Source organism: Stegastes partitus, unplaced genomic scaffold (assembly GCF_000690725.1).
Source record: "Stegastes partitus isolate 25-593 unplaced genomic scaffold, Stegastes_partitus-1.0.2 Scaffold1325, whole genome shotgun sequence".
Taxonomy (NCBI): domain Eukaryota; kingdom Metazoa; phylum Chordata; class Actinopteri; family Pomacentridae; genus Stegastes; species Stegastes partitus.
In genome coordinates, this window is record NW_007579056.1 from 30,344 (window position 1) to 57,892 (window position 27,549).

A 27,549-nucleotide genomic window follows, 5' to 3' on the forward strand; every position below is an offset into this window, starting at 1 on the left:
ATATCAGTGAAACCAAGGGGGGGAAGTCAACACCTAACTGAAAGCCCACAAGTCACCATTAAATTGAGTGGATGTAGACTACAGACACGTTGATTCATGTGGACAGGCTCTGAAACAATCCTAGAAAAAGGCTCCTGCCTCTAAAGAGTCTGTTTACCCTTTGAGCGTAAATGCAATGTGTTTTTTTCTACCTGGAGGAAGAACTTAGCAATGCTGATCCACAGAAGGACAGGAGATTTCAAGCAAGAATTTTCTAAGTTAAACACCATAATCTGACCATGGAAATAGATTATGTGGAGCAAGAAGCCTGCATCTAAGCTTCAGCGTCTTCTCAAGGAGAGGCAAGTCATTTCTGGGTTTACTGAGTGAAGAAAAATCCTTTCATAAATAAGTGTCTACGAGAATGTGAACTCATGCGTGGTGCTGTTATCTTTTTTGTTTTGTATCTTTATTTGTTTTTTTTTTTTCTTTATTTAATGCAAACATAAATCATTCAGTCAGCCTCTGTAACACACTCAGGCTTAGTCATTATTCTCAAATGTACAAATGTGTTACAGACTGTAAGAATAATGCATCTGTTTTTCTTAAGGCAAGAGCAGCTCACGTGGAAAAACCATATGTTTGTATATGACTTAGCAACTAACAGTTTCCCAGCAAATTAACTCGAGGATGTGTGTATGCCAGTCGCCTGTATGTGCAATAGAGGAAGACCAAGAGAAACAAGCAGACTGAAACATATAGGAGCTAAACAAAAGCTCACACACCAGCTGGGTCCACGGTTAACACACTGCAGGGCTTTTTTTTTTTTTTTTAAATCAGATGGCAGCTATGCATCTTGTGATAACACTGTACAGTATGTGTCTATATAAAAACAGCACTGTGCTTCCTACATTACAACCAAGGAGAGAATAAACACAGCTTTAATGTACTTTAATTGTAATTAAGCCACATTAATTAAACAGAATGACTGTTTTTCTGATTTCAAGTCAACATTGACATTCAAGAAAAGTAGAGCAAGGATGGAAGACTTCAAAAAATCAAATAGCTCCAGCTACACTGTGTGTGGTACAACCTCACATACCTCCTCTAAACCTTCACTCTAACACACCACTTAGGACACTGGCTGCCTGCCAGCAATGAGCTATATAGTAATTATGGGCCCTCATTTGAGAAAACATCAGTAAGATAGATGAAAGCCATCAAGTGAGTTGTGAAAAGTCTGAGCTGAAGTTTTGTGACTAACAAGATCGAGGAGAATCCGAAATGGTGGCGAGGTCAAGGTTGGAAGAAATTAGTGGAAAACTTTGCAGCGATCAACAGAGTAATAGGGATCATCAGGAAGAAGTGTAACCCAGTTTAACTGACCAAACACCTCATCTTTGCATTTCAGCCCCTTTCTCCTTTTGTTTGAGCATCGCAGTTAGAAAAGGCTTGTTTGTGTTAATATTATGTTAAAGTTTACATCCATCATATGGTGGTACTAAAGCAAATGCATTAATTGATTTTGTTTATCTTTTCTCAAGTTACAGGTTTAATTATTTGTTTCTTTGTTCATACTTACCATTCTTTGTTCATTTGATCTGGTTCACCATGTAGGACAAGTGTTTGGGAGTGGGCCGCCCAGCACTTCCTGAATTTAGGTGACATCACTCTGGGCCAGACCAACTGGAGGGTGTGTTTTTTTTCTTTCTTTACCAATGTTTCTTTTCTATTATAATGCATCATTCAGAAGAGACTTTAAATGTTCAGCTCATATGGAAACATTTCGAAATGCCAGGTTGTAGTTTGTATGGTGATGTTGTTTGCAGTTTTGTTTGCATCCAGGTTTTAGAGTAGGTCAGCATGCTGTCAGATGGTAGAGCTGAAGTGATGAAGGTGTGAATTAAGCACCATATATGTAGAGTTGAGATTCTGCTTTCTTGAGATAGGGGTGAGGCTATGTCAAAACATGTGCCTTTGTGTGAGTAGTTAATTTTTTCCTTGCAATTGTTTTCTTGTATGGATTTGTTACTTTGGGGCTGCAAGGTGGAGCGGTGGTTAGCACCGTTGCCTCGCAGCAAGAAGGTCACTGGTTCGCGTCCCAGTGAGGACACCCGGGATCTTTCTGCGTGGAGTTTGCATGTTCTCCCCGTGCAGTGTGGGTTCTCTCCGGGTTCTCTGGCTTCCTCCCACACAGTCCAANGGTGATGTTGTTTGCAGTTTTGTTTGCATCCAGGTTTTAGAGTAGGTCAGCATGCTGTCAGATGGTAGAGCTGAAGTGATGAAGGCGTGAATTGAGCACCATATATGTAGAGTTAAGATTCTGCTTTCTTGAGATAAGGGTGAGGCTATGTCAAAACATGTGCCTTTGTGTGAGTAGTTAATTTTTTCCTTTCAATTGTTTTCTTGTATGGATTTGTTACTTTGGGGCTGCAGGGTGGCGCAGTTGGTTAGCACCGTTGCCTCGCAGCGAGAAGGTCACTGGTTCGCGTCCCAGTGAGGACACCCGGGATCTTTCTGCGTGGAGTTTGCATGTTCTCTCCGGGTTCTCTGGCTTCCTCCCACAAGTCCAAAAACATGTTGAGGTTAATTGGTGATTCTAAATTGTCCGTAGGTGAGAATGTGAGTGTGCTTGGTTGTCTGTCTCTAAGTGTAGCCCTGTCCAGGGTGTCTCCTGCCTTCACCCTAAGTCAGCTGGGATAGACTCCAGCCTCCCCGCAACCCTAGTGAGGATTAATCGGTGTATAGATAATGGATGGATGTTATGGCAGGTATTTGGTAAGATGACAACTGACTCCCAAAAAGCTCTTAAATATTCTAATGGGTTTCAGATAAATCACCTTCTTGCTGAGAAGGAAAGTCCCAGGTGTGCAAACGCTTTAGTTTACTTGAAATGTAGTTCAGATGAAGTAGCAACCTCCAGGGCTGACCACTGAAGTCGAGATGAAAGTGCCAAAAACTGCAGTTTTTCATATGGCTACTTGAGGCTGGCACCAAAAGCGATTCAGTCCTCATAGACCCTCATGTTAAAATGCCCACCTTTATAAAACTAAAAGTGTTTGCAGTCTGGTTAAAAAAAGTGTTTTACTCCCTATAGCTTCAGATTCATGATAATGGTACTGGGATGAATTTATAGAAAATTCCTTAGTTTAAATTATAGTAAGGATTAAAAATGATGCATAATTAATGGACACTTTGACTAACAGGTAAGTTCAGTCCCATGACTGTCAACAGCCCGCCTCAGCTCCACTCACCCTCCTTCTGTTTGCTCATGGTTGAATTAGGAGGAACCACACCACTGAGCATTAAAACCACTCTTCAGGAGACTTGTGGTTGACATTACAGAGGGTTCGTCCATCTTCATATACAGTCTATGGTAGAGGTGTAGCAGTGTCAGTCAGCAATGTCATCGACTGGTAGTGCTCCTCAGTTTCAGGCATCGCTGATAACTTCTGACAGCCGTGAGCACTACGCTGTCTTCCATCACTAACACTCCTCTTCCTTCACCAGGACTTGCGCTCAGTCATCCAACTAATGAAAAAGCCTGGAACCCACAGTCGGCCAAACACCCCCACACAAACTCACACTCTTGCATATGAATAAAGCTGCAAAAACACACACTATTAAATGCTCCCATATACATACAGGATGTCCAATGTGTGATCAAAATAATGCATCCCAACTCCAGCACCTTTAAAAACTGAACTGTATGGACAAATGTGGATAAAAAACAAACAAACAAACAAACAAAAATGTCTACTACTGAAGATATTGTACTGAATATATCATCCTTTTTTGTAATCAGGCTAGAAGTAGAACATTTGGCAGTAATACATTTACATGAACACACAGAATATATGCAGATGTACTAAAATGAAAGAAAAGCCAGTTGGGTTTAGCTCAAGTTTTGTGTGTCACAATAAGTATAAACAGTTTCATTAAAAGCAATATCTCTGCTAATGCAGCAAAACTGCATCTTAAGAGTGAGTGCATGATCAGAATTTATCCAGCAGCATTTAGTTCTTTGCAAACTTTGAATTGAAAAAAACCTCCCAGTGAAATGTCACATCAGGTGATGCCAGTGACACGTCGCTAAAATAGATCAGGAGAAACTCTACGATCTGCACCAAACTGTGACATAAGACAACTGTATACTACATGTCTTCATGCAGTAAACTGTGTTACGCAATTTGATTGTCAACATTCATAAAAAAAACACTCACTTGCATAAGTATGGACCTCATTTTGCTTTTTTTTATTTGCATTATCATACATTAGGTACAAATGACACAATCAATTACGAGGTAAGTAGCTCAGACTCATGTTAAAGGTTTCAGGCTGACAAGGGAAGAAAACAAACGTACACCATTTACAAAATACAATATATTCTTTCTTTTACAGTCTATGTAGATATCTACTGTAAGTCATTTATGTACAAGGACAAGGGGGGTGCAGAGGTTATAAATGAACAAACACAGGAGAGTTACTGTACGGGTTAAGATATAAGGCATTCCTGCACATCACTGATCCTGCGCCCTGTACGGCCAAGAGGATAGCAGTTCACGTCGACTCTCTCGTTCCACAGCGAACAGGACACAGCAAAGAGTAATGACCAACTACAAAGAAGAAAGACGTTACACCATATTCATCTAAAGCAAAGAAAAAAAAACTGTATGAAAAAGAAAAAAAAAACCTCTCTCAAACCCTACATTTACGATTTCATCTTTACAGTATTATCATTATCTGGCCGTCCAAATCAATTAAATTAAAATCGAGAAGGTGAGGACATCAGATAGAATGTAAACAAAGACGACACCAAATTCATTTGGCTAACTCCTTTCCCGTCGTGCGTTATAGGGAGAAATGTAGAAGGTGGTTTCTGTTGAGCGAGAAAACACACGAGAATATCGATGGCTTTCCTGACCTTGAGATTTAAAAAGGGGAAAGGTGGAGGACGCTATCAATAAGGTGATGGATCGACTTGGTCCAGGCACTGAGGAAGGAGATACTGATGGATTGAAAGACGGCGTAGACGAGAGGACGACGGAGGGATGGTTCAATGTGACGAGGCACAGGGGTTGTTATTCAAACAAGCCATAATCAGCTTTCCTGTCAATCTTTTAACTGAACCTAATCCATCACCCGTTCCTTCACTCTCCCCCCCCCCACCGCCCGGTGTCGTCTGACGATACTGTCGATAGATTCAGTAATTAAATCGCCACGTTATTAATAGGCACAGGGAGGTAAAGGTGAAGCAAGCAGACACACACAGATGAATCCAGTTGTACTTTTTTCAGACTCGATCTCAGTCGATTGGTGTAAATCTGTTTAATAGAACTTTTGATATACATTCATGTGAACTGCGAGAGGTGCTAAAACATGGAATAAAATGAAGTAAAAATCGAGTAAATTAACTAGTTTGAAAACTTATTTAAGAACAGAAAACAATGAGTTTAGGGTTTGGACTAAAAATGGAATAGAGAGTTCGGGTCAGAGCGAGGAAGTTGAAAATTAAAAAGAATATGTACAGTGTATCTGTACAAGCTGGGAAAGGCACACAAGGGAAGAGTATTAATCTTTGTTATGCCCACACTGACTGTGACTTGACATCCTGAAAACACAGCAAGTCAACAGAGGGTTCTATTAAAGGGATGGAGCTAGACTATTTAGTCAGCACATACAGAGGTGCGAGATAGGCTTAGACAAAGAGGCAAGACTGTTGGTGAGCAAACTCTGAGTATGTACAAGGAATATTTTCTCTCATTTCTGTGAAATTCACCGCGGATGTTAAATCAAACGCTCCACAAGCTGAAATGTCTTGTTTTTTTTTTCCCCACACACAATTCTGCCCAAGGCTAGAAGAAGCTCTAGTAACGGGAACAGGAAAATCTAATAACGTGCACGGTAAGTTGACTATCAAACTGACAGGTATTGTTAAGTGTACTGACACAATGTGCACTGGTATACTCATGGCAGCATGCTACTAATATGTTATGTGGCCAACAGAGAGTATAGCAGCCTGTACAGGGAGAAGAAGCTGCCGCAGAAAGTCAACCGTGTGACTACAGCTAGTGCAAGGCTGCTATCGTCGGGTTCCGGTATTTTCCAGGTTTGGCACATGCAAAAGGTCATATAAGATAGGAAACATCGTAGGAGAGAGTGCAACTCTTAGAAAAACACGGACAAAATATTACAAACATTTTCCATAGTTCCTATCTATATAGGTCAGATATGCGTCTTCTAATGTGATATATTCTTTGAGACATTCCTGAATTTGTCTTGAGTAGAAGCTAAAGAAAAAAAAAACAAAAACTGACAACACTGACAACAACTGACGACAGCCAAAAAATAAACAGCAAAAGAAAAAAAAAACAAATATACAAACTGACAACAACACAACATTAAGATTATAATATAAACCCCATTGGTGAGACACTGGAGAGCGAGCGGTCCCGCCGGTGTACAGGTCTAACAATTAGCTTCTGAGACACAACTCTACACAGATCTGGAGTCAGTGTTTCACAACCGGGGGGGCCATAAAGTGTACATACAGAGAGCACTGATCTAGAGCCAGTAGCATCTAGGTCTCAGGAAAGAATTGAAAAAGTAGTATGAGTATCTATTTGAATTTATAAGCTGTGATAATATGTCTATTTTGCACTATTCAGCCCCTGGGATCTGCATTCTTTTGGCAGAGTTTGCTTTCACACATTAGCTTTCCAGCCTACACTGTTTCACTGGAACTCAGTCCCAATCTTTAACAGCCTAGCTGGTCTCAGATCAGCACTCTTATAATATCTGACACGTAATGGCCGATTTTAAATCTGGCCAATCTGGATGTATGCTTGCAGTGATACTCCACACTAAATCTTCTGAGCGACATTCACTTCCTGCAAGCTTGATGAAACCGACAATCAAGACCAATGTGGGTTTTGTAAAAACTGTGTGAAGGGCTGAGATGGGAAAAAGTGCAGTTTAGCAAAAAATATAATTTGAAATAAACTGAGCATGCAAGCAGAGAACAAGTGTAGACATTTCTTTTTATATTTTGTTTTCTAGTAGCGGTGAAAAGCTGTCGCTGGAAATCGATGTTAATCAACACGGATTTGAGCTACCCATGGCCACTATTCTGCGAAAGAATAACAAAACAGGTACACCACGAAGGGTGACTCGAAGCTTTACAGACAGATTTTGAGCAGAGTATCACTTTGACGTCGTAACTCTTTGGGGTTTCATACTTTGCAGCATGCAGCATTTAGCGTATTGCGTGCACGAATGATGCCTACCAACAGCATGCAGATACAGAGGGACAGTCAACAGCCAGACACGCATCCAATCAACACACAATTTGCAGTCAGAAATAACTGTTTAAAAAAGAAAAACAAACAAAAAAGATTTGATAAATCTGACAAAACAAGTACGACAGATATTTTTTTTTTCACAACTTGCTAAATCTGGACTCTGATAAAGACATCCAGCTGTTACAAAGTTGATCTGTACTGGGTTATTAGTTGTTTAAGCTTTTTACACATACAAATATTGGCTTATCTAATTAATGTAATAAAAGCACATTCAGGTGTTGGTATAAAAACTGTAACTTGCTATACTCTTTTTTAAATAACTCATGATTATTTACAAAGGAGTTACACTGATTTTCGATACACTAAAATATTAATCTGATCTAATGGAAAAATATGTGTGAGATCACAAAAAGGAGGAGGAGAGTAAAAAGAAATCTTTTTTTTTGTTTTTTTTGAAGAAACAAAACGGGATGCAAAGAATGATTCAACTGATAAAGATTATGTTGATTCCAAATGAAAGACAAGTTTGTTCTCAGGACAAAGCGACGTCAGAAGAAATCATCCTGTTGACACACAAATCAGCGCAAACTGACAAACATATTATATCAACTCTGGAGGGGATGATACTGTATGCAATAAAACATTGCATGGTTAATACACAATGACATCCATTGATACAGTATGTCAGAATGTCTTTAGAGCTTCTGATAAGACATTTACGACCAATGGGGGGGCTTTGTAGCCACGGGTGTACAGTGTAAACTGTTTAGCTTTGATTTCAAGGAAGATATAAGAATGTTTTGAGATCACCCATACACTAAACCGATTCCACTTTTCCGTGTGTCCACATAGTGTCCACTAAATTATTGACAAGTATACAATCTGCAGCTCGATAAGGGCTAAGAAACATGTGTGTGGATGACTAGTTTTTAAAAAATCCAAATCAAACAGGGCGATGACAGTTAAGCCGAGCAAAATTTAGACAAGTTGGAAGTAACGCTTTCATACCTTTGTGTCTCACATATTCACCTTTTTACGGGCTGCATATGTTTTATTACAGAACTGTTCATTCTTGCTACGCGCACTGAAAGTTGAGACTGGCTAGAATCGATAAAATTGAATTATACACCATCAGCATGAAATCGACAGGAAGGGAGCGGGGGGAAAAAAAAAAGCTGTAAACATGATACAGGAAACATTGAACCACGAGGTGCCGTTTCAACGCCTGCATCATCATTCCTTCATATTTGGCTATAGCATCTACACTGCCTTATATGAGTGTTTCTCTGGTTATCACATAATATCTGTAATATGATGATTATCCATATAGATACAACCACCGACTAGATCTGTAGACCATATGTTTTTTTTTATCCATTGAGATTTGTAAGCAGATTCATTCATTCTTTAAATTGTATAATACAGTATACTGGCATAGATAAAGAAAGCCTGGCACCCTTCTGTCTTAGTGCCTCCAGGTTCAGGAAGCACATCCTTTGTCTACAGCGCATGCTTGTCATTAAACTAAAGGGAATTATTTCTGGTGGTAGCCAAGAAACAATCTCATCTATCTGATTCATAATCTATACTGGCAAAAAAAAAATATTGTACAGAGCAAATATGCATGCCTTAGAATCCTGCTTGTGAATAACACCAATACATTAGGACTTATTGTGGGCTTTGATCAAGTTGTATTCAGATGTTAGGTTGGCAGTTGGTTTAAGAGGGTGGCAGTGAGCAGGGAGGGGCTTCACGAAGGTCTTTCCATCCTTCTCATACGCTGTTGGTCAGAGACGGGTGTACAAACTGTGGGTTGACGAAAGAGAAACCTGCAAACTCGGCCTGGTCGATGTTGGCAATGACCAGCTCGTCTGGTGGTGTGAGCTGGGGCTGGGTGCGTGTGAAGAACTTGTCAAAGTTCTCTGCTGCTTTGCCACACTGTAGAAAAGAATAGACAGAGAAAAGGGAGAAGTTTAGATATAAGGTATTTAAAATAACAGGAAGAGAGCAAGCAGACCATTCATAGAGGACAGACATGAAAAATCTGGAGCGCTGGCAGGAATGTGCAAAACCTCTAAAGGCAAGTGTACGGCCATCGCATTCAGCAGAATTTGTCCTTCGTCAACCTCTTGGACATTTTCCACAAATGCGCCCAAAGCACAGGACATACATCATCATAATCAAACACCATTAGTCACTGCTGTTGTCATCTCCATTCATATAACTGGTTAAAATCACACTAAGCTGGCCAACTGGACAGAGAGCATGGACAGGAGAACAACAACATTTGTGACTCTCTCACTTCAACCTGTCGACTAATTAAAATGCAGCTTCATCCCGCTGCCGGCCCACATAGAAATCGACAGTATCTTGCACCTGATCCCCTCGATTTCCCGCTGCTACATGCAGGAGGTTAAAAAAAAAAATCTGATTACATGCTCTACATTTCGTTCACCTGAATCCTAGTGAACCCTTCTGAATGCTGTAACAACACTGGCTCAGCTGTGGAACAGAAATGCACTTCCAAACAAGACAAAGCTCAGAACTGATTCAACGAGGGGGAAATGGTGTCAGGACTTCTGTCATAAGTCAAGCTGTGTTACCACTGACCTCATAACCTGCTGTTATGCAGATCCTTTATTTATTTAGATTGGACATGTACATATTTGACTCTCGACGCTGATTATCTTCCAGGAGAATAAAATCATTCCTCAAATAAGAGTAGCAACAATGTGCAACCAGGTCACGAAAGGGATAACTAGCAAGTTCACGACAGGGAGATGTCAGTATGCACGAGGCAACGTGAACAGTGTTTTCATGTTTCTGTGATGAGAAGATCATCAAATTAAATCATGGGAATGGACCATGTCACATAGTGGACTTCAGAGAATTTCTCAGCAAGAGAAAGCTCTGCATATTTTCCAAATGGTGGTGTGCATTACTTTTGCTGTCGATGTCCCACTTGGCCCAAAAAGAAAAAAAAATCCTACTTGACATGCAAGACCACAACAGCAACAGTTACTGGGCCCCCGTTTTTATTGGTTTAAGTATTACTATGTTAAAGCACATGGCATGAAGTACTAAAGCAGTATTATTTACTGCACACAGCTTTTACTTATGCTTGTGCTCCGTTTCTACTCTCGGTGTAGGTCAGACTGAAGCACAAAGAATTTATGACATGAAGCGAACCCACTTTGAATCACATATGCAACACTTATTCTCTCAGAGGCAGAACACGGGGCAGCATTTAGCATTCTATCTTACTTGTTTTACCAGTAGACGCTCACATTAACCACCAAAAAAAAAACACACTAATCTCTGTTTTCTTGTCTCGGTGACATTTACGAGGTAATTGTGCGACTACAAAACAGCTGTTTTATCTCCTTCCAAACTAATCTAATTTACGGTGTTGCATAATTTCTTGGTGTGATTCTGTGTCTGCCACTCAAACTTATCGGTATCCCTCCAGGATTACCTTTTGTGAGTCATCTGCTCAGAAATATACCCTCTCAAATAAAACTGCCAGCACGCTGTGGTTCTACCTAATTTGCTTTCAAAGGTAAAGACAAAACATGGATAGAAATACAATTTCCTTTGTCATGACTGATGCCAGACTCGACATCCAGCAATAGTCATTCAAAACAAAGCACCAATACTGCATGTTTTGTCAACCTTTTTACACATGTTAGAGCCTCAATGGCGTCAACATAAAAATCTTCAGTTTGTCCTCTGGGCATGATTTGTTAAATCCATAAACTGAATAAAAAAGAAGATGTCGCCTGCAGGTCTGTGAAGACAATGCAAAGTGGCTTAAATGTTTGTGTCTACTGCCAGCAGGGGGCGACACCTCCTACAAAAACAAGTATAAAAATCTATGAGAAAATGTTTCTACATCTCACTTGACTTAACAGTCTTGTAAACATTTTCCTAATGAGTTCGTGGCCTTGACAGCTAGGTTCAAGTGTTCTTCAACACAGCATGGCGTTCATTTAGTAGATGATGGTCCCATTTAGAGCAAAATAGCTGATAAATAAGGATATGCTGCCATATGGGCGTGCATGCTTTCCTCAGGTTCTCAGTCAAATCCACCTCTTATTGCCTGGTTTCAACAACAACAACAACAAAAAAGATGGTGACAGTCAAATTCCGAATGTTTTAAACATTGGGTCCACAAAACAATGGGGGACCTCACTGTGGCTATGTCCATCTTTTATACAGTCGATGATTGACTTAGTGAGTCTCTAACTTAAGGTCTACATCTGGCTAACCTAAGAAAGAGCATGAGACAGCCATCCCCAAAGGTGGAAACAAAATGCTTTCACTTCGTCAGGATTTTGTTTGATGTCCCTTGGCTGGTTTTAGTATTTCTTTCTATTCGATCAAATCACATTGTTAAATCGCTACAGTTCAAAACAAGAAGTTCTTCTCTCTTTTAAAATATTATTCTGTCTTCACTGACAAAGCCGTGAGAGGAAATGAGAGCGAGTATAAAATTCTTCTCCATCCTCATTAACTAGTCCACCTACTCACTGGGCTCACCTACAGGGATGCAAGTATTCACAAACACACACACAATCATACACACAAATACCAGTACCCAATGCACAACTCAATAAGCATTCATGTCCCCTTCAGGAGCTATTTGTCTGCAGCTGGCTGTGAATATAACTGACTCAGTGAAGCCAAACTCCATGAGAGTTGATTTTAAATAGAAAGAAAGGATGATGCCTTAAACTCTGAGGGTTGCTGTGACTGAAAAGGCGTCGGTGTTTCATGTACTATTAACATTCAATACAAACTGCATTGTCTAAAGCTTTCAGGAGAGATGTAGCCTGGAAGGTTAATTTGTTTTAGTGTCAAAGGAATGACAAATTTGGTTCATTTGGATACACTTTTTTCAGCAACAAAGGTGCAACAATAGAATCAAATTGCCAAATTAAATTAGATTACCGTTTTTTCTATCTGTTATTTTTAATTATACCTTAAAGTCTTTGAGTATTAAAGCCTGCTAAACCACTTCAGGATAAGAGTGATTAATTTCTGTTCAGCCCAGCAAAGGCACCTTTAACTAGGTTTAGTCCTGTTTAGTTATTGTTTTTCCACTGCAAAGCAAAGCCCTCTTGTCACCTACTAACTTCACACATCACCGTTACATTTTCAAAACAACCCAGCAGGCAGGAATCTCCCCCATCGCATGCCTTTTCTGGATGATAAGTGCTACTGAACACCAGCGATCGCACATGACCGCTCTTACAGTAGAAACGGTCTGCATGACTGACTCACATAAGCTCAAAACCTGCCTTCCCAGGGGGATTCACAAGCGATCCATACTAGTGATACCGGAAACATGTGCTCAACTACTGTGAAACGCACACTGATCTTTGGATCAAGAAAGAAAAGACCTTTTCTTTTTGTTGAGAGGACGGATGAGAAACAGATTTTCTAGGCCCTGGGTCAGTCGTTACACATCCTCTCTTCTGTGTTTTCAGTCCGTTCCAATCAGTTTAAATTAATAATATTCGGCCAGTTTGAGCCCACAACCAATTGTGACCTTTTGAAACTTTTGATTAACTTATGACTAACTAATCTTATCCGCTGTTGTCCTACATTCCATTTACAGATGAGACATCGTTGTCTGCTGAAGTGTATGTTCTGTATTCGCACGAGCGTCCGTGTGTGAATCAGCCATTGTTTGTACGTTGCGTCAAGGCACGTCCGTCTGTGTTTGTCAAGCAAACACGCTGAGGTATAAAGAAGCAGACATTTCTATTTTTATTGTCTTCTTACTCTCTTATTCGGGGGGACTCCAGACAGAGCATGTCAGGTGATTTAATAGAAGGGAACACACCAGAACATAAAATCACAGATGCTTCTAAGGTGTGTGTGTTTGAGGTTTTTTCGCTGTGACACTTGTCGCTGACAGGTGAGGTACGCTCCGAGCCACTGCTATCCTGTCAGAGCGAATCGAAGGCAAGACGCATGCTTCAACACGGGAAGCAATCGCGGCTCGATGTGCGCGTTTGCGTGCTTTCCTTCACCCCCCCCCGCACGGCAGACACCTGATAGTATTCGCCAGCAACCTTTAACTGCTCCGTCTCCCTGTTCACTTGTCTTCTTCTATCCGTCACTGACCATCCGTCGCTCAAGTGAAGCGACACTTTTTTTTTTAACTCCACCGACAATCTCCAGCACCGAGATGTCCCTTTTTCTCGACGGCAAAACAGTTACTCCTTGTGACATCGGGCCTCTGCTCCCGAGCAATACTCCTACCGGTGTACCAAAAGCATATGCGGGATGAAGCTTCAGCTGCAGAACTGACGGTGGAAATATTTCACAAACACGCTTCATTTATTCTGGTCCATGTCTTTTTTTTTGTTACTAAAAGAATTCCAGACTGTTGTGTTAGCACGTTGTGTTCACCATCAAAGTTGGAAACATCTCTTGGACACATGCAGTAGCATCACACTGCAAATAAAGAACTCTGAACAGACGATTTTGTAAGAGCTGCTCTCGTAAGACAACCGAATCTCCACAGATTAACTCAACAAGAACAAAAGGAGAAAATTAGGTTATGAACTATTGTCTTAGGAAAATCTGCTTTACTGCCTTTTGTGACATATTTCGAGACATCAGCTTGCCCTTTTGGAAAAGCAAAGGGCTGGTCTTACATCTCCTCTTTCTCATTGTGTGATTCAGCCACCCCTTATTGGGTGAAACCAAGGCTATTATGCTGTTGATACATCCTCCCATACACGGTGACACAGTGTCCTACATGGGTTTTTGACCTACTTTCTCTCATCTTTAATCTCGCTCCCTCTCTCTCGCTGCACACATACAGACGTGCACGCCTCTGCACTCAAGCATATTAAAAGAACACTCAGCTACTTAGGATGATAAATGAGTGGCTGCCTCCATTAAGAGTCGTGCCAAGACAGTCTCTCTCTCTCTCTGTCTTTTTCTCTACCTCCCTCTCCCCGATGCCACTAGCCTGGGAAGCTCTCCGTTCTCATCCACTTCCAAAACATTCTACTTTCTTTGCTTGTCAACAATAGTAAACGGCTTACAGAAGGTCATCAATAACTTGAACTTATGAAATTGAGGAAGTCAAGTCTGTCCAGAAATGTATTTCCCGTCTCTGAGAAGCTGCTCTAAAAGGAAAACTTTTCCACTATTTAGTTTGTAAAGTCACTAAATCGGAACGCACAGCTGAACCTCTTGGTTATTGGTGCAGAAAACTGAAATCATAATTGTTTATAACCACCGGTGCTTTGGCAGTGCTTCAGAAAATGTTAATTTGGGGGAAAAAAAATAGCTCAGAAGATCCCTGGTTTTGCTCTAAATAAACTGCAATGACTGATGCACGGGGAAATATTTTCAACGTAATATATATTGGGCTTTTAATACATAAACCCATGTGTCTGTCTCTGTTCAGAAATAAACTACAGATTTTTATGGAAAATGTAATCTTGACCTCAAGTTAGAACAGAAATAAATAGAAAGAAAAGACTACAAACTGACCAAAGATGCTCCCCAATAAGTCTTATAACTGCAACGGGAACGGCATATATGCTTAGTCAAGTTCTAACAGTGCTCGCCTCTCGTTTTCTTACAGCTACAGTGAGTCACAACTCGCGCGTGCGTGTGTCGACGCATCCCATGAGCCATGTGCATCCCTCCCTTGGACACGGTTCCAGGACTTCTGTTCGGTGACTAAGTCCTCCCACTCTTTCTTTGCCCTGGTTCCCTCCTTTCATTCACTATCAATCAGCAGCTTGTTATTTGACCTACTTTTTCCATCCTGCTCCGCTCCCTTCAGGCCATAAAGACTATCGGCCATCCACAAGTGGGCGTAAAACGTGTGGGCATCAAGGGGTTTTGTGCTCTCAAGAAATTAGCCTGATTTCGTACCACATACCATCGCTGTTAGATTTGCGTTGCTGGCATTTTAATTTTCGCATTTGTTCTGTTACACCTGCAGTAGACGTCTGCAGCGGCGCACTACAAATATGGATCAAAACACTAACTGAGCTTGCCCTGACCCTCATTCTCCCGCACAGACTTTGTCCTCGGTGCCGTCTGAAGCCCTGCTCCGATAGATACAGATGGTTTGAGTCTCTCAGCTGGGTGCAGCCAGTGTATTGATTGCAATTCCACAGCTGTCACAGGTGGATGAAGTGAGATTGAACGGCGAAAGATGCACAAGGAGAGAGGAAAAAGAGGAGGACTAGTGGATTAGAGAGGCAGGGATGGACTTAGTGAGGGGTGAGAGGAAGGTGTATGATAGCCATTTAGTGGTAATGGACTCAGAAACAACAATGTAAGACATGGCACCAGTGAGATGGACATGATGGATCATTATGGATCGTGGTTACAGGGAGCAACAATGTTTTAACACTCCCTTTCCATTGCTCTCATCTTTCAACTTAATCATCTACTTTCCAGAACCATGCAAGCATGCACTGTGCAAAGGGCATGCACATTTGCATGCATCCACCCCCCTGCAGCTTCGGCATGGACAAATATGCAAGCACAGACGCCTTGCTTCTTCTCTCCGGTATTGATTACCCTCCCCTACACAGCAACAGACTCTTATGCAGCAGAAAAGACACAGAGACGAGGCGTGGATACAAGGAAAACCTTCCTCCCCTGCTTTTCTCAATCTCTTTTAACCTTCACTTTCTTTGACCTTTCCCTACACACATACATGTACTCACACATACACACACACAAAGCACACACAGCATGTCCAGGACACCCAGCGTATCCACTCAGCGGGAGAGTACATGGACAAAGAGGCCAGGATTCACCTTATTAGAGGAACTGGAGCCCTTGAGGGTTGAAACAGAAGAAAACTACAATATTTAAAATGAAGAAGTAAGGGAGACACACACACATGCACAACACTGAGTGACCTACTTCATCCTCGTTTTGTTTTTTTTTTTTGAAGAAGAAGAATGGCAACCTATAAGTATAAGTATCTTTATGCAAGTGTCTATATGAATAATAATCATAAAATTACATATGGCAGAAGTGTGTGTGCTCAGCATGATCATGTGTAAACTCAAGAGATTTCAAAACTACCCTTTGCTGTGCAGCAAAATGTGTGCTGGATGAGATGCGCCGTTATGATTTTGCTTTAAGATCAGAGGCTTTAAAACTACTTACTGCCCCTATGCAATATGTAACCTACGCCTACAGCGGTGTTTTGAGTTCACAAAAGAGCTTCATGTTCAGGCTGTATTACATATCATGTGGTGGATCACTAGACATCAGAGTGACTTCAGTCTATGTTTAATGTAACAGGTCTATTAATTGTGCAAAGCCAGAAATGAATTTTTTACAGCCAGGACCATAATGTTCTACAGATCTGGGTCTGGTTTTGCAGTCTTTGTGGAAAGATGTAAATCTCTGACACAGATCACTGGATTTTCTGAGATGAATTTCCCGTCGCTGAGTGCTGTAGGGGGTAGTGGATTACTCCAGTGGCATGATTCTCCCTCCTGGTGTCTTACGCTCCTAACATACATTCCTGGCACAGCCAGCCACCCTTAATGGATCCGTTAGAGAAGACTGCAGTCACATTACATCAGCTACCCAACCAGCTAGTCACTGCTGTATAATGAGATCTGCAGTAATAACATAGGTCTGACTGTATTTCAGTAAACCATGTCAGTGTGCCAACAACATACATCTAATACGTGTGTCCTGATAGCTGCAAATGTGTGATGCTTATTGCAGTCAACGTGGAGATATTAAACACTGAAGCCTCATAAAAACCAATGTGTAAGATCTGATTATCTCGTACCGTGTGCAATATCCTGGTACTAGAAAATTAAAGGTTAGGTAATTGCATTACACCACTAATGGAGGAAACTGCTGAAATAAATAAAAGTGTAATAGTCATGTCCCCACATTAATTGTTTTGAAATTCCTGCCTTTGCTCTTTAGTTTTCTTTTTCACGAGAATTTTGGCCTGTTACTGAATTTAAAGTTAATTTTAAATTAATAGAGGCATTTTTTTCAGTACACTTTAGATGATGTTGTTAAAAGAATTTTGGATAGCTGGATGCTAAGGAAGAGTTTCAGAAGACCGGAATCTGTAGACTGTGTGTGAAAGATGGAGGGATGTGAGTGTCCTGTGATTTGCAGTTAATTAGCTTTTTCTGCAATAAATTACATAAATCAATTCAGATTTCACAATGTTTCATAATATGCATACATCCATTTTTTTTCTTCATATTCCGGACATGTGACCATTTTTCTGTCTTTAATAAGAAAGATTTCCTGGAGTGAGTTGTAAGTTCATTAAAAAAGATAATGATAAAACCCTTAGGAAAGCAACCCTATTGTGTGGGTTGTATAGATAACAATTATCTGTAAACATGTGTGTTGGGGGTTGGGGTCCACGGAAACATCGGAGCGTTTCGGATTTACTTGGTAGTCAAACCAAGAAAATGAACTTGAGTAACTGAGCCATTTATATGGCAAAGGAAAAAAAAGGGTGTTTAACATTTTATACTTGCTAATACTTGTGTCTGAATTATGCAAAACCTGAACATTACTGACTAATTAGATTATACATTGAATACTTGATATGTATAGTGTGTGTTCAAAGTTGTTTCTAATCTGTAAATAGAAACACAAAGAGCAACCTGTCAGTAAAATTAAGTTAATTAGGAATCATTTAGAAGCATTGCTGCACTTAAGCACAATAGCCAGAGATGTCGTAACTTTTCCTTTTGCACGTGTGTCTTACAAAGTAACAGAGAAGACCACAAAGCCCCCAAGGAAGAAGAGAACACAGCAGAGAGGCATATCAGATTTATCTTGTAGTGACGAGCACATCTGTTCTCTTCAGATAAATCAGAAGGTCGTCTATGTTTACTTATCTTTTTTTTTTAGGTGTATTGTGTTTGCATGTGCACGACGCTCTGAGGGTTGATCATATGTAGTAATTGTTCATCCGTCATTACCCTCCGTTAATGAGCGGTAAAAGTAGAATGTATATATGCACGCATGTCCACAGTCACGAGAACAGATGGCTTTTCCTGACCTGTAATATGCATTTAACATTTGGTCAGTTTTGAGGGAAAACGTTTGATTTATGACTGTAGGGGAGTCTGTTGGAATGGAAAAAACGGTGCTGCTCTTCCAGTTTAAGGTTTTAAATAATGGGCAGGTGAGTAAAACTTCATAAAGCCAAATAAAAAACATCTGGAATAATGTTAATGAGGTGAAGGGAAAGTGGTTTGCATCAGGGTGTGTGGTGCAAACTGCAGTCGAGCGTGCTGTTGCAGCGAATGAGTGTGGCTGGTGACCATATCTAGTAGCCAGGATTCCCTCCAGATTTCCAGAAAATTAGCAAAAGAAGATGCAAAATAATGTGTGCTGCTATGTAAATACTGTCACTTAGATAAACATGGTGGCACCAAGTCTCCGGGCTGGTTCCACTAAACCGCTGCAGAAGAAGACAGCACATTGAGATCACATGTTTAAAAGAACACCAGGAAACTTAGAATGATGGAGTGAGGAGTAGCAGGTGTAGTGGTTGTTTCATGATGTTTCCAATGCACTTTATCACACCTGATTTTCATCAATACATAGCTGAACATTAAGTTTTCTAGAATGAAAATGCCCACTTAGATTATCTCCAGATGTGATGCAGGGCAAGTCAGTGCAATACGTCTGAAATGTGTCTGTTTGGTGGCTCTATGCTGCACCATATGTAAACTGAGCCTATGACAGGAACAGGCAAGTGTTATCAACCTTATTCAAATGAAGGTTAAGCCTACACTGGGGAGGTCACCGATTGTTTTAACCTTAATTACAAATATTACACTGGCTAGAAAATGAATCCTAAGCGTGTGTGTGCACAGGACGTACCACTTTAGGCTTGAAGGGTGGTTGTATCTCCCTGTTCTGGAGGCGATCCCAATCGATACGTCTGAAAAAGGCGTGCTCTCTGATGTCCCTCTCTCCCTCGGGGCCGCAGCCCAGACGCTTGGATGGGTGTTTGGTCATCAACTGCTCATGGAGGAAAAACAACGGAGGGAGAACAGAGTTAGAACTAAAACAAAGACATCATTCTGAATCCCAAGATCAGATGCCATTTAGTGTTCTTGGCAACAGTTTAGACTTTGGTACAGTCTAAAATAAATAAAAAAGCATATGAAACAAAACAAAAACATATTTTTCTTTCAGTTTCTTAAGTAAATTGGGAGCATTTTAATTTTAAAAACATTTCAAGTTTGAAATCCGTGGCCCATCTGGACATTTATTTCCCTGCTCTGTCTTTTTCTACCGATACAATTTAATCAAAACAAAACTGCAAAACACAGAAAAAGCAATGAACATTAGCGTTTGGTTTTCATCTCTCTCTCAAAAGCGATAAGTGTTAGTGCATCCGGAAAACTCCCACTTTGTTTTTCTCCCGCTTCCCTGTTCTTTCGCTGATGTGTTGTGTAATATGATTTCACCTCTTTTCTAGGTCAGCAAATGACAGCTAAACAGATGGGTCTGAAAAAGAGTGATATAATTGTTTTTGTTTTTTTTTTTCTCCTCCCTCTCCCTCTGCTTCTTCTTGCCTTTAGAGAACGGCTGCCACTTCCAATCGCACCACAAGCAACATGAGGACACAGTCAGCACTTTGTTAAAAAGCAAAACAAGATTTAAGCACCCACAGGAAACACAAGCAACAACAAAAATCTGTCCTTGTTGCATTAAGAATGAAGCAAACATAATTGCTCAGCTAATGTGTTAAAAATTACTTCAATGTTTGTTGAGCTTTCAGTCGGAGAATATTTATATTCTTGCTTCTTGCACAAACAGAACACAAGTTGTCCAAAATTTGAAATGCAGGACAGCAACGCATTCTCTTCTTCTTCTTTTTTTTTTTTTTTTACTACTTTTCACATTAATATTTTGCTTTAACTTCCTCGGTGCAGTGATTCGTCTGGACTGAATTGCAAAAAGAAGACGCTCCTTTGGAGATGGATGAGGAACCTGGTTGGCTTCAGCACTGACAGTCCAAGGACATAATTACTTATTCATGTACTGTTTGACGGAGCCGGTGCTTAAATGCTTAAATAGTCTGGCTTCCTGGCTCTGGTATTGTGTGAACGGTGCACTTTGGAAGTGGTGAGAGTACACATATGCATGCATACACACACACATGAAAGCACGAAACACTGCAGCGAAATCCCTAATCGGTGATGCAAACCTTCACATGCAGCTCAGTCACCTTGACACTTCTCAGAGAGTAAATACATGTGTGGCAGTAACGCCTGAAGTGTTTAGTGCTCTTACAGTACTCAGTGTTAAAGTATCTTCCTACAGTCATGGACCAGAGAGACAAACTGTAAAACATGAAGGCTTTCTGTTTTTAACTGTACATTTTTTAACAATTTACATTTCACAGATTACCTTAATTTTGTTAAATTACTGGTAATAAGTTGAAGAAAAAAAACATGACTGTACAAATTAACAGTGAAACAAACAAGAAAACAAAAACAGACCAAAACTGAAAATACACCGGCATCAAAAATCTGTATTTTTAAAAATGTTATTTTGCTCTTCGTATGTAACATTACACTTACAATAAGCAAAAGAAATCTTCATTTTACAGAGATTTAACTTTTTTATTTTTTTTTAAAGGGACTTAAAAAATATGTGTCCTGTTTTGTTAAATTACAGATAACATCTAGTAAAACATAGAAAAAAAAGTATTTATTTACACGTTCAAAGACAAATATTTGATTGTAAAATTACAATATTTTTACCGTATTTAAGTCAGCAAAAATATCATCATTTAAAGATGCTGACTATCATTTGTGCTGCTTTTTTTTGGTATTCCATAAATTCCATTGTATTTTTAAGGTATTTTTTCTGGTACCTGTGCCGCCAGATTTTCAGGATTTTTCTTTCTTGGATGTTTTTTTTTTTACAGTGCACATTGTCAGTCAGAATTCACTACTAAACATTACACTGCCAGGTCTCTTTGATACGTTGTTTTAACATATCTGCAACTACAAAGTCATCTTTATGGTTAAAATATATGGAAAACCTCTCAAACATATGCTTCGAAGATCAATGCACACCTTGTCGAAATCAGTATTGAACTGCCAGACAGCAGGGAAAGTATGTTGAGTCATGTAAAATGAAATCATGACCTAAAACCTAAGATCTCAAAAAACTACTGACAAAAAAAGCAGCTGTATGACTGTTAATGGACATATTTAGAGAGGTCCACTCTTAAACATACACAATAATTTACTGACACAAATCACCAACATACAAAGACATATTTCATGTTTAAATGCTTTAATAAATATAAACAGCCCCATCGAGTGACTCTATTGGACCGTCTCTCTTTCATATGTTGCATAAATGCTTTTTTCAGCAGTTTGGGACTCGACTTTCCTCGATGGACGACTGGCGATCGAGTGTTGCCCTTGTTGACTTTGAAAATGTCCTCTGAGTAGCTTCGTCCAACAAAGAGCAAACCGGGGGAAGTTAAATTCAGTGAGTCAGTTGTTGTCCACCTGCTGCTTGGCTTCATTCTCTGTCACACTCCCTCCCTCATTAGAACGGCTCTGCTAAACTTATATAGATTGACCAAACAGAAATCGGTGCATTCAGCTAATGCATGGGATGTTTAGTGCATTCATTCAGGAATATATGTACACATGCTATATTGAATGAATCCATATGTGGATTCTACACAATCAGATTGTTCCCTTGAACAACTGTAACTATTGATTATTAGATTGGTAAACACATGGTGACAGGTTGTGGCCAATTAAACTCATGTCAGTGAGAATAATGTGCATGCAGATGTTTTTTTGTTTTTTTAAATTGCAGCTTTAATAGGTGCCATTGTAGAACAATTATATGACCTTGCAGTGCCGGATTTATTTGTTGTTCAAATTCTAACTTGCAGGATTTTTGCAGGCCAGTTTTCCTGCTGCAGCCTCAACACACAGGCTGTGAGCTCTGCGACATCTAGAACTCGTGCATTCAGCCAGCAGAGTGCATCGGACAGCTGTTGACGAGGAAGAAAAAAGTCATTTGCAGCTTTCTGTCTGTTTACAGGACTGACAGTGACAGCGAGAAAGCACCCCGCTGCAAACGCACGGCTGTCACCATTAAGATGACACACCTCGCACCTTGAAAAGCCCTTGAAACTGAGCGACTGCTGGCCTGCCACGGTGTCAAACACTTGCACTTGTTTTGAAACTTGAGCACTGGAATTACTTTGCATAATGACGTAGAACCCTCCCCCCACCAGAAAACAGCAAATCTAGCGTCGGCATTTCATAGCGGATATTTGATCATCCTGGCTGTCAACACTCAAAAACTTCATGGGCTCCTCCACATCATGACCTGTCAGCTAGCAGTTTAGTCACATGTCTTCAGAAAGTTTTACGTAACTCTGAAGCCACCCTGCTTTTTTTTCCGCTGCGAACGCAAAATCACAAGATGTGACGGGACAGGAGGCAGGAGAGAGTGAGAGTTGGGAGGACAGACAAGAAAAGGAGGATTAGAAGAGAAAGCAGATGGGATCTCTGACCTGGCAGGGAATGTGGCTAAGATGTAACGGTGTGATTCAGTATTTGAAGGTTTTCAAAACACACACACACACTATCCTGAGCAGCAGCCTTTTAAAACCAATTAGCTTGCTGTAGCTGATCAAAGGCTTATTGTGGCTAGCTCCATCCCAACAACAGATCTTACAATAGTGGCATAAATCTACTCAAATTAAAGCTGAGACCTGGCACTTTAATCTGATATTATCGGCGTGGCACAGATATACCTGCATCGGTTGATCGATATGAAGCAACATGAATCCTGGTTTGTATATTCTTTACAAAACTGTCTGCAGCACATGTAGCAGAGTGTGACACGCAGAAAGATTCCGGTGCCCCCACCTGGACGCAAACCGGCAACCTTCTTGCTGCGAGGCAACAGCGCTACCAAGTGCGCCACCCTGCAGCCCCCACTACATAGTGTGTGTCCTTTATAGTTACTCCTGTCCTCTATTACCACAGTATTCTATATTAGCATCTACCAATTAGCTGATTTAATTGGCTAACACGGTTTGCATCAACATTAATCCCGATATGTACAGAATATAATGCAAAAATAAATGCTTGGAGTAATTTAAAAATGGTATCATCATACATGTTGTTAAGCAGAATACCCCTGTCTCCATTCTTTATGATATCTCAGCTCTTTTTGCAGCACATGTAGCAAAGCATGCATCACAGATGGTTGTGTGGAGTCAAGTGCTGTCTTCATGGTGAGCCTAGATTTACTTTTTTTTTAAATACACTACTGGGAAGTTAATAAACAATGATCCCATTATTTTCTATTCTCAGTATTATCCCAACAGACTGTACATGTATATAAAGAACATCAGCCGATATAGTGATTCAGAATTTTGAAGCACAATAAAATCGACCAAATACTTGTGTATTGGGCTGTAGATGAATATGATCTATTAAAATGTAATAGATTGTACAGGACACAGTACATTAGGTTGTCAAGAATCTTTACAAAAATCCACAAGTATTGTAAAATACAGTTTATAGTGAATTTGCATACAACAGATCAACACCACACAGTATATGGCCCTTTTAGTGACTCTTATCCTCTATTATCATTCCTTGCCTCGTTAGCATCAGCTTTCTGTCGATCAGTTCTTGTCTCCAGCATCACCTGTCCTGAATATTTTCCTCCTCTTCCTACCTATGTCCACTTCCCTCTAACCACTCATTCTTCTATTTTTTCTTTCTTTCTTTCAATCGTTTCTCTCTCTTTTGTGGGTCAGGCTGCTGGCAAGCACTATGTATCCATTAAGAGGCAGCGCAGCAGCCAAACAAGGCTCGAGACAGCGAGCTGGGCCGAGTCCAGGACACACACACAGTCATGTTTCATTACTTCAGAGGACATTATATTGACTTACCCTAAACTGAACCATGGACACTACTTGTCTAACCCTAACCCGTGTGCTACCCTTAAATCATGTCCTCACCATATAATGTAATAATTCATACTATGGGGGATGTTATTTTGTCCCAAAAAATGGAGTCAAGTGCCAAAACAGAGTTATGTCCTCACAGCACGAGTATTAAAAAGCACACACACTCACATGCACACACAGCGAAGAAAAATAAAGGGAAAAGGTAATAGGAGGACAAAGAGAAAGAAGCGAAGCTGAGGAAGGGACAGGGAGACAAAGCGCATTATTTCACAGCTCATTGACTTTGCACAGCCTCTGGACAGAAATAAAACTGCCACTTTTACTATTAAACTCCTTGTATGCACACAAATACACGCGTGTGCTTTTCTGTGCTTCTTGAAAACATTCCTGAACATATTTGTATATGTGTGTGTATAATGTCATTGGTTAAGTCAACAGTACCGCTACCCACAAGTGGACCTGGAATCGGGTTTTCTGCTGCTGTCAATATAAACAGCATGAGGAGCGAGTATAAAGTACTTCTCATCCCTTTTTACTGACCTCATGAACCTCATGTCATCAGTGATTGTGACTCCATGGACAGCTGTCAAAAGCCATCCACGTCTAACATACATCAGATCCGGTTAACCTCAAGACGAACATATAATGACACACCAATCTTTCGTCTGAGGAGCGCATTCAGTGTGCCAATGAAGGTCACAGAAGCCTGAAGGGCGAATAAGTGAGCATATGGACCAATCCTAAACGCCGTTTGCCTCGTGGACGATTATGTGAAGCGGTAAAGTGGAGCATCCATTAGTGAATCCATTAGGTAAGCGTCCTAAAACAGCACACAAAGCTCTTCCATTTGCATTCAAAACATTCTGTTGTAACCATAAAATGAGACGCACTGTAACTATGCTGCAGCGTTCGCCTGCTTGACTTGCGCTGACCCACTGTACTGTGCAGCTATCCTCTATCTGCTGCCAGTCCTTGTTAACACATCTAGACTCCAGTTTCCAAACCAAACAACGATACATGCAGTGAGTAAGTCCACAGAAAGGTTTCGCTGTAAAATTATTTCAAGATGTGTGAATAAACTCAGTAGAAAACAAAAGAGTTGGAGAGGAGGAGTGAAAAGTGTAACACATTCTTTATCCAAAAGAGCAAACCAATCTGTCTCAGTGATCATATCAATTGTGGAAGATTAGTATTTATTTATTTTTAATTAGCGGTGAGAAGGCTTGATCCGAATTAAGCTCACTCCTTGAGTATTTATATCTGGTTTAAATATTTAGAAGCACATCAGAGTGTAAAGTTTGCACCCGTTAGTGTTTGATGTATCAGCGCCTTTTCCTGCTGCACGCAAATCTTGATTGTTTGTAAATGGGAAAGGTATCTACTCTCTTTTAAAATTGATGAGACAAAAAGGGCAGCTGAATAATTTACATGACAGATGAACTTGCTTGAGACAGGTTTGCTTTTGACAGGCCACTTTTTTAAAATGGAAAAAAAAAAAAAAAGTGGAAATGTGCTTTAAAGGTCCAGCTTTCTGTTGGGAATGTTGGCCTTAGTAGCATGTGAGTGTATCACATGCTGTATGAATGTGTGCTGTAATTTCACTCTGGTTGTCAGTTGCTCAAATCTGCATTTGCCCAAAGACCACAGGATGATAATATTTACTTTACAGACATTTTTTAAAGTCAGAAGTCCAACACTTTTGCTAAATGCTCTATCTTTATCTTCTATGCAGCTAAAATATTTTAGGCAAATGGAGATACAAGCTTTTAAAAATGGAGACATTGCATTTGAAGTCTTTAAAGCACCAGACTCATGTAGGAGCTAATACTTGCTGTGTCAGTCACACTTGTAAGGAGTATACTGGATGACCCAATAGATCTTGTAATAGATTAATGACTTATACACAGGGACTGAGTGGGAAGCCTGAGCAAGAACTTCTACATCAGTTTCCAGATAGCATTTTAAAAAAAGTACAAAAAAAACTCTACACTTCCACCTGCCTGCAAATTGAGTGGAACTTCTCATCTAATGCCGGAAAGCTAAGAAAAGCTTTTCACCAGTCTGTGGTGCAGCCTGTCAGTTCTTCTCCCTGAAGTTTAACTAGCAGGAAGGGCTTGTAGCTCTCTTACATGGAGCTCAATTACTCTGGCTTCAGTGAAGAGCATGAAAGATACAGAGCTTAAAATGCTGATTTACAGTTTTTTTTTTTAACCCAGGTGGGAAAGGTTTCCGAGGAGGAACATTCCTGGTTAAACAGGAGAATAGACTGAGGAAGCAGGTTTCATGTTGGATGGTTTACCTGGATTGATCTGAATGTGTTTTAGAATATAAAATAAAAAAGATGTAAAGAAGCTGCTCTACTGACTTCAGGTACAATGTTTGCATTTTATGATGACCAATAAAATTCAACGCCTCCATCTGTTTTCTGTGAGTGAATTTTGCTTGACAGTGATATATAATAGCAAAGTATATTTCATTCAAAACATCCAGCACTCACCCCTTTGCAGATGGACACAGCTTCTTTGGACAGGGACTTGGGGTAGGACACATTGTGCTCCATGATAGACTGGAACAGCTCATCTTCATCCTCACCATCGAATGGAGGCTGTGGGCGGAAGGATACAACATTTCTTGTGTAATGAGCCCAAAAGAAGTCATTGAAAACATTAAAGGCTGTGAAAGGGGAGTTTAAAACAATAGTGGAGAACAAGTTTCACAGAGAAGACCTTGCAGGCCAAATGAAGTGGATGACCCAGCTTTTTTTTCCCCCCTTCTCACGAGGTCGTTATCATCAGTAACCATAATGTGGGTGTTTTGACAGTCCATAAAATGAATTATTCGTCATTTCCACTCCACTGGCCCCTTCGACTAGAGGTAGCCTGTGTGCGTCATGCCCCCTTTACCTGATTTCACACAAGGCAGACGGAAACCGAGGATGGGAACATCTTAATAGGTAAAACCTTTGTTAATTGTTTAACAGTCGACGCCTTCTGTCGACTTTAAACTACACCCATCGTCCTGTTTTGCTCTGAAAGAGGGAACTTTTGCATTTGCCTACTTACTGTTGGCCTTTTGAAATGGGGGTCACATCTTAATCAAGTCATAAATATCTTAATAAGTCACTTAGTGCTGAGGTTTTGAGGCATGTTTTATTAAAACTTGCAACTCTTTCGATGAAATTAGATCTTTCTAAACCTTTTCAAATGAGGACATCTTTAAGGAACTCTGTGGAGAGAAGTTACAGTACTTTAATTTCAGATTGTGCAAAACATATCCATGAAGCCATCA

The 27,549-nt window shown here is 40.3% G+C and overlaps 1 protein-coding gene across 1 annotated transcript in view; it reads right to left on the reverse strand.

Annotated features, from left to right (window-relative positions):
- Positions 1-4,207: 4,207 nt before the first annotated feature.
- Positions 4,208-27,549, reverse strand: part of LOC103369747 (protein kinase C alpha type-like) — a gene marked incomplete at its 5' end in the record, with an annotated part of 117,393 nt that continues 94,051 nt past the window's right edge. The window contains 3 exons of the mRNA XM_008298541.1: positions 4,208-9,218; positions 19,164-19,304; positions 26,759-26,866. Of these exons, the coding sequence (XP_008296763.1) occupies positions 9,054-9,218; positions 19,164-19,304; positions 26,759-26,866 (414 nt within the window). The remainder of the gene's footprint in view (positions 9,219-19,163; positions 19,305-26,758; positions 26,867-27,549) is intronic.